Genomic DNA, 14,270 nt, shown 5'->3' on the forward strand with positions numbered 1-14,270 from the left:
CTGTATGTTGATAGGTACAGACTTGAACCCCTGTATGTTGATAGGTACAGACTTGAACCCCTGTATGTTGATAGGTACAGACCTGAACCCCTGTATGTTGATAGGTACAGACCTGAACCCCTGTATGTTGATAGGTACAGACTTGAACCCCTGTATGTTGATAGGTACAGACTTGAACCCCTGTATGTTGATAGGTACACGCTTGCCACTTTATATGTTGATAGGTACAGACCTGAACTCTTGTAGGTTGATAGGTAGAGGCTTGCACCCCTGCATGATTGCAAGTAGAGGCTTATCGCCTTTATGCTACTAGGTGCAGGTTTGAGAATTGATCTTTTGACAGGTAATGGTTTGAACCCTTGTGTGCTGGAAGGTGTAAGTTTAAACCCTAAAGTTTTGAATTATATAGGTGTAAGCCTAAATGTGCTGAAAGGTATGAGTTAACGCCCTGGTATACTGGCATGTGTGTTTTTAAACATTGATGTACAAGTAGGAGTGAAATTGACTTCAAGCCTTAGGGTAGCCTGTATTTGTGACCTCTGAAGATGACCTTGAAATAATTGGGTAAATATTGTCTATTTCATCCATCATGGAAGTATTGATTAAGCAGAAATAGAGATACATTATTGTGTCACAATCACCAATGTTTTTAAAAACCTACCTTGAATAAAGCCAAGTGCGCCGTACACACCCAGACGAAGGTCCCGTTGGGCAGTGTCTATGGTGCCATTAACAGCCTCAGCCTCGTCATTGCTCCACTCACTGAGCCAGATATTAGAGTATACACTGGTTATATTATACATTATGTAGAACATAATGATGATACAACTGAGGAATGGTCCCACAGATTTCAGATAAGACAGGAACACAGACAGCTTCACCTGTGTTACATTGGAAAACATATTTAATGGATGTTTAACAAGTAGAGTAGTACATAATAAAATATATTTAATTGACTTTCAAGTTGTATTACAGAGCAATACATATCTATTGGACCGTAACTTGTGTTACAGAGCAATACATATCTATTGGACCGTAACTTGTGTTACAGAGCAATACATATCTATTGGACCATAATTGTGTTACAGAGCAATACATATCTATTGGAAACCGTAACGCCCTGGTATACATGTGTGTTACATTGAGCAAGTAGGAGTGAAATTACATATCTATTGGACCGTAACTTGTGTTACAGAGCAATACATATCTATTGGACCGTAACTAGTGTTACAGAGCAATACATATCTATTGGACCGTAACTTGTGTTACAGAGCAATACATATCTATTGGACCGTAACTTGTGTTACAGAGCAATACATATCTATTGGACCATAACTTGTGTTACAGAGCAATACATATCTATTGGACTGTAACTTGTGTTACAGAGCAATACATATCTATTGGACCGTAACTAGTGTTACAGAGCAATACATATCTATTGGACCGTAACTTGTGTTACAGAGCAATACATATCTATTGGACCGTAACTTGTGTTACATAGCAAAACATGTCTATTGGACCGTAACTTGTGTTACAGAGCAATACATATCTATTGGACCGTAACTTGTGTTACATAGCAAAACATATCTATTGGACCGTAACTTGTGTTACATAATGAAACATATCTTTTGGACGTAACATAAAATACAATCCCGATTTTCTCCTAGATAACTGAGATGTCATGTTTAATGAAACTAACAAGTATGTAACTGGTTAACAACTTTTACACATGAGAATCAAATACACAGTCACCTCTATACAAATATTTCAATCACTCCATTGTTTTGATAAGAGAGATATTAGTGGAAATCTTCCAATATTCATTATATTTTTTTTGTGTCTGATCACATTCATGTAAAACAACTGAATTCAAACAATTTGATTTGAATAAGAGAAAATCAATATAACTGAAGATCTGGTGACTTTCATTAAGTATGTGATATATTGTAGAAAGAACTAACCAAGGAATGCCTACACTGGTATAAACTGTCTACAGAATTTCTACAACAAGAAAATTACCCGGCCAGTCTCTACACTCTCTGCTTGGATGAGTTTGTCTTCCTTTTTCTTTTCCTGCAATTGACGTTTCAGAATTTCTGCCTCCTTCTCTTCCTTAGAAACAGGGTGCTCAGATTTCTGTCGCATCAATTTTGGCGATGTAGGGAACTTTGGTTGGGAGCCTTTCCATGACACTGGTGTTTCTGCTCGTGGCACATCACCGTCCAACTCCTGAGAACCTCCAGACATGGTTCTCAATCTACTAGATATCACAGACACTTGCCTAGAGAACAGTGACATATAAATGTAAACAAATGCTGAAATATTCCCAGAAATATCAAAACTGAAATATGTAACTTGTTTTTCTAAATTCAAAGTAAACAAAAAAAAAAAAAAAAAAACAAATAATGTTAAAATAAAAAGAAGAAATTGTCTTTTATATAGGAAGTTTCTGTTTGCACTGTAAGGATGGAGATGATTGTTATGTGTATATACTTTATACTAATTGGACATCCTTATAATGATAACATACTTCTGTAGTTTAGCTGTGCGATCATCCTCCATGATTGATCCCAGCTGAGACACAATTTCCTCAGCCATCTTTAAATCTGAAATAAACAATGAATATCAACAAATTAAAAATAAAATGAATTCAGTAATACATTGTTGTAAAAGGAAGATTTTAGAGTCAATACTTCATTAATACTCAATCCTACTCTGACTAGCAAACACCTATTTCATAAAAGAACATAAATGATATATTTGTTGATTTCAACTCCACTCTCTGTTGTATATTGGTTAAAGTTGTCTGTATGTAATTAATTTGGATAACATCCCTCATGAACAATCTTTTCACTGTATACTGTTAGGTACATGTTTCTTACCTATGATTTACCTTTGTGATATATGATTGACCTTTGTGATATACGATTGACCTTTGTGATTGACCTTTGTGATATATGATTTACCTTTGTGATATATGATTTACCTATCTATCTGATATATGTGATTTACCTGTGCTTAAACCTGTGCATTATCTAGGCTAAAACTTTATCTAAAGGGATTTTGACTTTACAATAATTATTACAAAGTATTGGAAATTACCAATGAGTAAATGAATTTAATTAAATCATTTGACAAAACCAACCTTATTCCATAACCTTATTTCCACATTCATCCTACCGTTGGAGATACTTTAATACAAACTTCTGAGTATCAATTTTTTTAAGAAAAAAGGACAAGGTTTTGTGGCGATGTCTTCTTATGAGCTGTACATATTCCAATTATTGTAAACTTTCTATTGAAACTGCATATATACTAGTAACAGTTTCAACAAAATAGTATAAAGGTACATAAACAGTATAAAATAACTGAAAACATGGCAGTGAAAGAGTTAGATGTATAACAGTACTGTGTGTTATAAGGGTCTTTATGTTTACTGGTCGTGAAGGTATTTAGAATACCTTATCAATCATTAGTATCTGCCGATGAGAAACTAGAATAATGACACTTCAGAAAGACCCCCCCACAATAGGTCTGACTCTAAACCTCCATTTAACCAGAAAGTTATACTGATAAAGTATTACTGCTTGTTTAATGGCATAAAATTAATTAATTAATCAATTAATTAATAGCATTTTAGATTGTGTGAAATGTGATGGGATGGACTATCCTTAGTGATTCTTACATTTTTTATATCCTCCAACTGCAGAGTGTCTATTCATTCAATTTCAGTAAGTCTTGATTCTTTATACAATGCGTTTATGATTTTAATTAATTTTGCTTTATAATGTCACATTAAAATATTTGCCTGAAAAATAATAAAAATTTACCAGGACCTTTGAAATAGTGACCTTGACCTAAAGATAGGTGATTTTTGTTAACTTCATTTCATAATGTCAAAACAAAATATCTATAAGTAATGTATCACAAATGACCTTGACATTTGACCTGGTGACCTTAATATGTAGTATGGCAACTTTTTGAATTCCATCAAATTCACTTCAGAATCAAAATGTCATAAAAGAATATTTATTGGTAACAAATTTATATAAATTATGTATTTTAACTGTATATTCACAGTCCTAGTTTTAGTAACAGTGACTCTGACCTTGAGAATTTTTCAAACCCTGATTGTGCATCTAATATCACAGTGTATCGTCATGTGAAAATTCGTAAATTTGGCTTTCTGTATTCTGAAATAATCTTCAGAAATCAAAAGTGCTGACAGAAAGATGGTCAGACACCATGATTACTATTGGGCACTAGCATTTGCATGCAGAACCCTTACTTCTGATAGCCCTACCTAGATACCCCTCTAACATAAAATCTACCCCTCTATATAGACAGATGGAGCTGACTACATCAGTGATAAGTATGAATCCACCCACTCTGTCTGATCAAACCTATCCATTTGGAATTTAACCTCCAGTTCAGACAAGCTTCATTGAGAATTATCCCCAAGTTTAATCTATCCAATCCTCTCCTGAATTTAGACTAATCAAATTCACCCGTTCTGGAATTTACCCTATCAGCCTAATCATGCCTGTTTTCTCTGGTTTTTACACTGTATAAGTTTTAACAAGCTCTCTGCTCCTTTCGTGAATAAAAAAACTCTTAATCTAACCAAACTTGTCTTCTCTGGGATTTACCAGAGTCTGATCATGTCTGTTGTCGCTGAGATTTACTTCCTGTGTCTTATCAAGCCAATTGTTTTTATATATTATATACACCTTATATTTATTCCTTTATATAATCATAACCAGGCTATTCTAAGATATCTGTGGTAGATCTCATACACAGCTGGACTCAGGACTGTACAGTGTTATTTTCATTTTACAATACGCTTAGTATCAACTTCCTCTTTGCTTTAAAGTTTTTTATGTTTTAAAACATGAATAGTTAGTTAAACAATGATATATATAGGCCTAGTTAAAGGCATGATGGGTACAAAACATGGACACGGAGTTAAACAAGTTAAAATCTCCTTTTAACATATACTTTGTAGACTTAACTAGATCATATTAAAACACCATATAGATACCACACTTATTTGATCAATGTTACAACTTGTGGTTAAGATTTGAGCAGTTTTTGTGTTTAGTGCTATCCCCAATTCAGGTCCCAAAGATTCTTTCTTAAACAAACAAAGGCTATGCAGACACTTGGCCAATAACTTGGTGAAATTTTTTTCTTTAAGTAGCATTTTTGTTAAGTAAAAAAAAATCGTTAACAATAGTTGAACAAACTTTGCAATATTTATCGACTTGAAAATATACTATCAACCTAGTACTATCAAGAACAAATCTATCGCAAAACACATCGATAATTCAACCTATCTTTACACCAATACAAATGAGTTAGCAAGTTATCATGCCTATATTTAAATACTATTAGGTGAATAAATGTTTTAGACAAAAAGAAACAATTTGGAGGAAAAACAAACAAAATGAATATTGAAGTGTGGAAAATCTTTGAATCATATTTATGTATTATATGTTGCAGGAATAAGAATGATAATATAACAAATGATCAAAACGACCAAAACAAAGAATGTTCAATATGTACTAAGTGAGAGATTTCCTCTCACATGTAGACTATACAGAAATAGAAACCTCCCTTCGACATAAATGGTCTAAGAAAACGTTTGTAGGCCAGCACTTCAGCTAATCATCTGTTCTAACAATCTTTAAAAACTGACATGCAGAATGGTGTGAATTCAAAATAAACCATGCTTGAACATCTTAAGAGTTCAAATAGTCACATGCTAAAACACGTAAAATTACTAAAAACATGCACAATAAAGCATAAAATGTCCCATCTATTGCCTAGCATGGCATTAAGTCTAGCCATAATAATGTCATTATTTGAATGGTTATTGCTGACTCAAAGATGTCATTATTTCAATAGGTATTGATAGCTCACAGATGCCATTATTTGAAATGTTATTGCTGGCTCAGTAAGCATTCCAAGATCATAAATTACCGCGTAGAACATGAACACTACACACTGCCTGGTCATAATACCTATAAACACTGTCTGAAATAGCAAAAGACTGAGCTGACCTTTAACCTATAGCTTTGTATAGTGGTAAATACTGTACTTATCCTCCCAATAACCATTGGTTCCCATTTCCACTAACAGAGGGCTTACACAGGACAATGAAGAAACCATTGTTTGTAACTTCCACTAAATAACATTAAACGTGACAACAGTACCTGTTGGTGTTATCTGGTAGTCTGTATTTCAAACTCAATCGATGCATAATGTGTCATTATTTCATCAATTTGGTATTTTCAAATGACAATGCTTTAAAAGCTTTTAGACCTATTTGTTTAGATGGAATGGAGAAAAACTAACTCAAGTGTGTTACAAGCCAATTCAAAATTGTGAGGTCAATATTATCTGTACTGCAACAAAAAAAACAAAAAAAAAAAAACCCAAAAATAGAGTGTCAACTGATGAACCAAAAACAAACCAACATTTAAACTCTATTTGAAACTAGACCAAAAATCAAGGTTTTACTTTCTGAAAAATTCTGCTTCGAGATTTCATCCTACAGAAAAATGTTTCCTTACATGTAAATGCAATGGGAAAATCTGACCTTATGAACACTAAGATGGACATGACCTCGAGGGTCCTTATATCATTATAAACATATATCATATAGGTGTATTGAATTATACCAACAATACAATGTACACATGTATACACATAGGTGTAGTATACTGCACATATATGTATACATACGTGTACATAAATATAGTATGTGAACAATATGTTTTACACATGTGCACAGCATTTTCAAAACATCAACAAAATACATATATGTTCAATGAATACATGGAAATTGACAAGTCGATGTGCAGTAGATAGAAATTTATGGTCTAGCTTCAAAAAGTACAAAGGAAGGTGTTAGTCAAACCACGCATATCATATCACCTACTCTTTAATTCTGAAACAGCAAAGAAAACAAGCTCCCTGATAAATACATATATAATTTGTACACAGCCTCAGTAATGCATAATATACTGTATGTATAACTATAACAATGGTTAGTTTTCAAAATCTACTTTAGAAAAAAAAAATTGCAAATATCAGTTGTGCAACCTCTCTAAAGACATTGTTTTTATTTATTTATTCACAATTTATAAACTTACCAGAAACAATGATTTAATTTTTTTTCCTTTAAATTATAAGATACAACAAATATTTCTTCATCATTTTAAAAAACCAGAAGGGTTAGTATTGTTTGTTTATTAATACTGTAAATGGCAGTATTTCGTATAGGACTACCAGGTATATACCCAGTTACAAGCCTACAGAATTACTATATCACTTTTTATTCAGTCAGAAGATGGGCTGACTGCTGATCATTACAGGACAGTGGCATACTATTGCATACTATTTTAAATTGTATTGAATAACAAGAGTGGGCTTATTATCAGATATGGGCTCATTGCCGGATAAATACACTATATAATATAAGATTCCTTCTCTGACAACATGGAAAGGTACTTTATGTTCGTTAGTCAAATAGAGGATATTTAATAGCGTCTTCATTAATTACAAATATATTTCACAAGTGTGTGTAATATTTTAGTATCTTTCACGAGTATGCACCACATGAAAAAATAACACTCGTATCACTGAGATATTTCTCCATATTTCACAGGCAAAAAGGAAATAAAATACATATATCATTATCATTTAATATAATTCTTTATGTTTGACATTTGAACGACATTATCTTTCTCCCACCTTCAATTTCTTCAAGGTCCAAATCTACATCTTCATTGTCTAGTTCGTCAGTCAGATAGTTCTTAAGGAACTCAGCAAAAGCACCAGGATGGCCGATGAGCTCCTGGAATGATCCAACTTCAGAGACCTGACCATTCACAAGGACCACTATAAGGTCGACTTTGGGAAGAAAGCCAATACCATGCGTGACTAAAACTCGTGTCTGAAAGATAGGAAGATTGAAAGCATCTATAAACTGAGTATAAGTCATAGCCTAAATACACAGGCAATATAAAAACTAAGTTACTTATTTGATTTAATGGGACAAAACCTGTCAAATTATTGGCTTATATAAATTCATAAGAGGGATTCAGTTACACAAAGTGTTTGAGGTGTGATGTATATGGCACATGTCCTCACCTTCTCCCTTAAAAGTCCATTTGGTCCAATCACCTCATCAAAGATGTGCTTGCCAACATGGGAGTCAACTGCACTGAGAGGATCGTCAAGAAGATAGATATCTGCATCTTGATAAACAGCGCGTGCCAGACTGACTCTCTGTTTTTGTCCTCCACTCAAATTAATTCCCTATTAAATAAAACACCATAAGACTGTTGCTGTCCTCCACTCAAATTAATTCCCTATTAAATAAAACACCATAAGACTGTTGCTGTCCTCCACTCAAATTAATTCCCTATTAAATAAAACACCATAAGACTGTTGCTGTCCTCCACTCAAATTAATTCCCTATTAAATAAAACACCATAAGACTGTTGCTGTCCTCCACTCAAATTAATTCTCAATTAAATAAGACACTGTAAGACTGTTTCTCCCACCACTTAAATTAATTCTCAAACTTGAAATATGGGCATTCAACTCTTCACAAACTTTGAACAAAATTAATTTTTCAGTTGTGCAGATAGTTCAAAACGTTTCAGTACATGATCATTTCTATTTTTTCTTTTTATTTAATTATCTTTAGAGCAAAACTGGAAAACTTTTGGGAAGTTTTGATGCATGAATCAGAGTTGGAACTGGTTTAAGATGTAAGATATTTGTACCTTTTCTCCTATCTCAGTCTGATCTCCAGCTGGCAATATTTCAAGGTCAGTTTTCAGGGCACAAGCATCTAATACATTGGAATATTCTGACTGGGACTTGGGCTTGCCAAACAGGATGTTATCCTGCAGAGTTGCATTCTGGATCCAGGCCTGCTGGGCCACATAAGCTACTGAACCCTGGAATATACAACATATTTTGCAACTGTCAGGGAGAGATTGTTTTTCAGAATATTTTATAATTGGAAAATGACAAATCGTAAAATGTTAACAAAATGTTCATGAAAACTCTTTGCAAAAATGGAGACAAAATAATTACTTTCGCATTTTGATATACATCCTTATCTTCTCAATGTATATTCTCAGCCAGCAAAACTTTTAGATTTTTCCATCTTTTATACGATGCTTTGACAAGATACACTGTATGAACAGACAATTGACATGAATTTCAGGAAAGTGGATGTAATGCCTGCATAATCATAAGAACAAGAAAACACAAAGCCTGACATTATCCCTTGCCCTGTTGAAAGACACTTCATCATATGTCATCATGTTAATTGTTAATATTACAATAACAAGTAGGAACTCCATTCCACTATTGCTAGACATTTTGATTTAGATCATTTTTTATTCTTGATATATTGGCACTATTTGAAAAATAAAACGATAACATAAGTAATAATAATTATGATGGGATGCATATTATTACAAAACTGGAAAATTTTGCAATTGATTGACGCTATGACAATAAACAAAAAACAAAAAATAGAAAAAATATCCAAAATGAACACTCAACAGAATGCACCAAGAAAGTGTCAACTTGTACAAAGTTCACAAAGTTTCAGGTACTGTTTAAACAATTTTGTTGCCAAGCTCTAGAAACTGAGAAATTTCTAATTTTGCCCATATGTTTCCATGGCAACAAGAAAAAAAATAGAACTCTTCCACCAAAAAAAGCATCACCAGAGTGATAGGAAGGCAAGTGGATGAAGATTTAGGTAACAGTAGTTATCTTGAATGATTTTGCAGTCATGCCCTATACAACTGAAATTTATGATCTAGCCTATCTGTTTCCATGGTAACAGAAACATTATCTAAATGGAGAACTTCTCAATAGTAAAGTTTTAGCTTGATAACTGCAAAATAAGTTTTGAGTAATTATTTTGAAGTTTCAGAGCTGTGGTCTGGAAAACTTAAATTGGTAATTTGGCCTAACTTCTCTACAGCAAAAGGCACTATTAGACTACAAGCTTGATACCAAAGTTGTGATTAATTATCTTGAACAGTTTCAGAATTGTGGTCCAGAAAATGCCAATGTACAGAAACATGCATACACATAATGTCTCTACAAACATGTTTTGTGGGAATAATTAGCTAGACTCCAAAAGAAAGCAACTTCATAGTATCACTTTCTGTATGAATACTAACATTTTAGTCTAATCAGTCGAAGGGAACCTGGTTGAACAGTAAACTACAAGGGAGACACATCTTATATCTACCATAGACAAAGTGAAGATTGATGGCTGTCAAGATTCCATAGTAAACATTCTAGTGGATATTGTTAATGCAAGCCAACACTGATTCTGATTACAGTTGTTAATATTCAGTTACTATTTCTGGTGATACACGAGTCAATAGAGCTGCGGGGTAATGATGATGTTACACGAGTCAATAGAGCTACGGGGTAATGATGGTGATACACGAGTCAATAGAGCTACGGGGTAATGATGGTGTTACAGGAGTCAATAGAGCTGCGGGGTAATGATGATGTTACAGGAGTCATATAGAGCTGCGGGGTAATGATGGTGTTACACGAGTCAATAGAGCTGCGGGGTAATGATGATGTTACAGGAGTCAATAGAGCTACGGGGTAATGATGGTGATATACGAGTCAATAGAGCTGCAGGGTAATGATGATGTTACAGAAGTCATATAGAACTGCGGGGTAATAATGGTGTTACAGGAGTCATATAGAGCTGCGGGGTAATGATGGTGTTACACGAGTCAATAGAGCTGCGGGGTAATGATGGTGTTACAGGAGTCCTATAGAGCTGCGGGGTAATGATGGTGTTACAGGAGTCCTATAGAGCTGCGGAGTAATGATGGTGTTATACGAGTCAATAGAGCTGCGGGGTAATGATGATGTTACAGGAGTCATATAGAGCTACGGGGTAATGATGGTGTTATACGAGTCAATAGAGCTGCGGGGTAATGATGGTGTTACACAAGTCAATAGAGCTGCGGAGTAATGATGATGTTACAGGAGTCGATAGAGCTGCGGGGTAATGATGGCATGGCTAGTATTAAGGCCAATAATACAAATACCTGCAAACTTTCTGTCTGGTCAAGTATGTGAATTATGCCTCAGTAAAAATAACATTTACCTGTGAGTTCAATTACAGTGAGCTACAGTTGGATATTTTTTAACTTCATAATTGTATGTTATGTTGAAATGATTTAGACATCAGTAAGTACTGACCTTGACATTGGCCTTGCCCTTGACCTTTTCCATTTCCCCAAGAATTGCTGACAAAATGGAGGACTTTCCTGACCCCACTGATCCTACCACAGCAACCAATGATCCATCAGGTATTTCCAGGTTAATTCTGAAAAACAAGAAATACATTCATGATCACTCTCACTATTTCAGTCATACAGGTCTTCATATAATAAATAATTACTATGTAGTATGACATGGGAAACAGACAAGTGGAAATATTGCCCTGATAAACATACTGCCCAAGGGAAGGAAATCTTGGTCTGATAAACTTAGTCTCCGCAGGAAGGATATGCTGCCATGATATACTTGCTCTCTGAGGATGGGAAATGTTGGTCTGATAAATATACTCTGAGAGGGTGAGGTATCTTGGCCTGATAAACTTACTTCTTGAGTGTTGGGTTCTTGCCCTGATTAATTCACTCTCTCAGGGTAGGTAATCTTATCTAAATTTCTCTATATTGGTAGGGAATATTGTCTGACTAACTTACTCCCTGAGTGTGGGTGTTTCAGCTTCCTTCTCCCAGGTAAACGTGCCTTTCTCCACAGTTATCGCATGTTCTATAAAAACAACAATATCAAACAGTCAGAGAGGTTATGGTAATTTGTTCTTAAACTACACATTTCACATCTACAACCAACCAATCATGTATGATAACAGTTAATAGATAAGTATGTAGATATATACATATTCTTAGATATTTATTCTAGTACTATGCTATCTCTTGTGTGGCATGAATCAATACCATACATCAATAAACCAGATGTTTCAGACAACATATCCAAGAAGGATCCCAGGTGGTGCCCACCGGTGTTTGATCTTTATTTGTTCTTTAAATGTTGGATCTCTTCGCTTCTTTCCTGTGTTTTTGCTCTAAACCACATGAAATTTGAAAAATTCCTCTGAAGAAATGGTAATGATTAAATAATGTTGAAAAGTCAAATCCAAGATGGCCATGTGTCTGTGTAGGGCAAAGCTACGGATCTAGGGGAAGCTACAAATGAAATTTGGGAAAGATTCATCCAGTATTTGTAAAGAAAGAGTGATAACAAACTTGGCATTGTGAAAATCAACAATGGCTGCCTATCAGCCATTATATTTTGAAATGAAATCTGAGAGAGATCGACTGGAACATCCAAAGAAATAGCAATGGATGACTTCCACATTCAAAATCCAGGACAATCACCCATCAGTCATTTCAGTTTTTCCATTAGTCCAAAAATTGAAAGGATTCAACTTGGAACTAAGAGGAACCTTTTATCAAATTTGAATAAAGATCCATCCATTACTTCTCAAGAACAAGCTTCAACAAACTTCCATTGTCAAATCCAAGATGGCCATGTCCGGTCTGTAAGCCATCTTGTGTTTTTTTAGTGATCGGTCTTTAAATCAAAATGGCACCAAGGCGAACTTCCTATGAAAGTTGAGAAAGGTTATCCAGTACTTCTCATGAAATAAGCTAAACAAGAACTGATGATGGCTAGGTGACAGACCATGGATGCAGACAATTTGAGCAGTGATGATGGAGGACTAATAAAAACATTAAAAGGATTTAATTTAACTTTAATTTAAAGTTAATAAGTATTAAAGGGTTTATATGTATATGCATATATACTGGTAGTGAAATACATTGTGCAAGAATAAAAATTTAACCATAATATGTACCTTTATTACAGTAAACAATTTTAGTTAGTGACATATTTTTATTCATTCATGTCTGTATATTCAGTTTTAGCCTTTTAGTTTCACCTTTAAAATGTTAATTAAATGGCTTTTTATTAACCTAAACAAAATCATAGACATCAGAATATCATGTTTCAGATAAAAAACCAAATCAGTGTTCAAGTTCAAAATAACAAATTACAGACAGAGGCATCCTTTTCTATAAATAATCTGTGCAGGTTTTAATCAGTAAAACTTACTAGCAGAGGGATCCTTGTCTATGCAGAAGATGTCCAGCTGTTCATTGTCTAAGAAGTGCTGTAATCTCTTTAAAGATACACTAACCTGAAACATAAATTTCCAACTTGTGTTTCTTGTATTTTCAAATTCATGCTAGTTTACAGAAGAATACTGTTGTAATTTTAAAGTAATTTTCAGACACTGATTACAGAGGAACATTATTCACCTATTTAATAATGAAAATGACCTCGACCTTCACTTACTTATTCAATACTGATGATGACTCTTTAATAAATAAATGAAAATTTCCTTGGCTTGACTTAATTGTGCAAAACTGGAAATTACCTTGATCTACCTGTATAATTAACCAACTTACCTGTTCATTTCTTGAATGGACCATAGTTTACCTGTATAATACTTCATATAACCTTACCTTATCTTTATGACACTTTATATGTCCTTGATATATATGTACAATATTTGAGGTAACCATGTTTCACTTGTATAATACTGGAATCAAGCTTAACATACCTAAACAATACTTGAGATAACCTTAACTTACCTGTACAATACTGGAAATGACCTGAGGAAGCATCGATAGAGGAAAACGTAGAATGTTGAAAAGAGACAAAGATACAAAGGCTTTCTCTGCATCTAGGACATTGTTGGAATCCACCAGTACATAAACTGCGAAGGTCACCAAGGACACCTATTAAAAAGCATATACTTAGGTTAATATCATCATCTCCTGCCACAGTCATCAATGCAGTCATAAAAATCATGTAAGCCTGAAATGGTATGATTTCTCTTAGAAGATGAGGCAGATAACTTAAGAACAGACTTACACCCACTGTCATACAAAATTACACTACTTTTATTATACTGCTACTGAGCAAGTGGACCACTTTCCAAATTCTGGTCAAAATAAATGAGTCCACACATGGACAGATTTTCAGATTCAGCTATAGTATCATGAAGGCTCTTACAACAGAAGTCTTTATTGTACTCCCTGAAAGAGTGCATCCCATGTATGACGAGGTAGATTCTTTACAAAACAAAGAAGATCCCCTGACAA

General features: G+C 34.2%; 1 protein-coding gene across 1 annotated transcript in view; it reads right to left on the reverse strand.

Moving 5' to 3' along the window:
- Positions 1–14,270, reverse strand: part of LOC132551545 (multidrug resistance-associated protein 1-like) — a 54,815-nt gene that overhangs the window by 25,342 nt on the left and 15,203 nt on the right. Inside the window, exons 13-23 of the mRNA XM_060215698.1 lie at positions 13,758–13,904; positions 13,216–13,300; positions 11,784–11,853; positions 11,275–11,401; positions 8,799–8,975; positions 8,158–8,325; positions 7,759–7,960; positions 6,944–6,952; positions 2,531–2,606; positions 2,020–2,281; positions 662–881 (exon numbers count right to left, since the gene is read on the reverse strand). Coding sequence (XP_060071681.1) covers positions 662–881; positions 2,020–2,281; positions 2,531–2,606; positions 6,944–6,952; positions 7,759–7,960; positions 8,158–8,325; positions 8,799–8,975; positions 11,275–11,401; positions 11,784–11,853; positions 13,216–13,300; positions 13,758–13,904 — 1,543 coding nt within the window. The remainder of the gene's footprint in view (positions 1–661; positions 882–2,019; positions 2,282–2,530; positions 2,607–6,943; positions 6,953–7,758; positions 7,961–8,157; positions 8,326–8,798; positions 8,976–11,274; positions 11,402–11,783; positions 11,854–13,215; positions 13,301–13,757; positions 13,905–14,270) is intronic.

Source organism: Ylistrum balloti, unplaced genomic scaffold (assembly GCF_031769215.1).
Source record: "Ylistrum balloti isolate Yb309-2 unplaced genomic scaffold, AGI_CSIRO_Ybal_v1 Utg370206, whole genome shotgun sequence".
Classification (NCBI taxonomy): domain Eukaryota; kingdom Metazoa; phylum Mollusca; class Bivalvia; order Pectinida; family Pectinidae; genus Ylistrum; species Ylistrum balloti.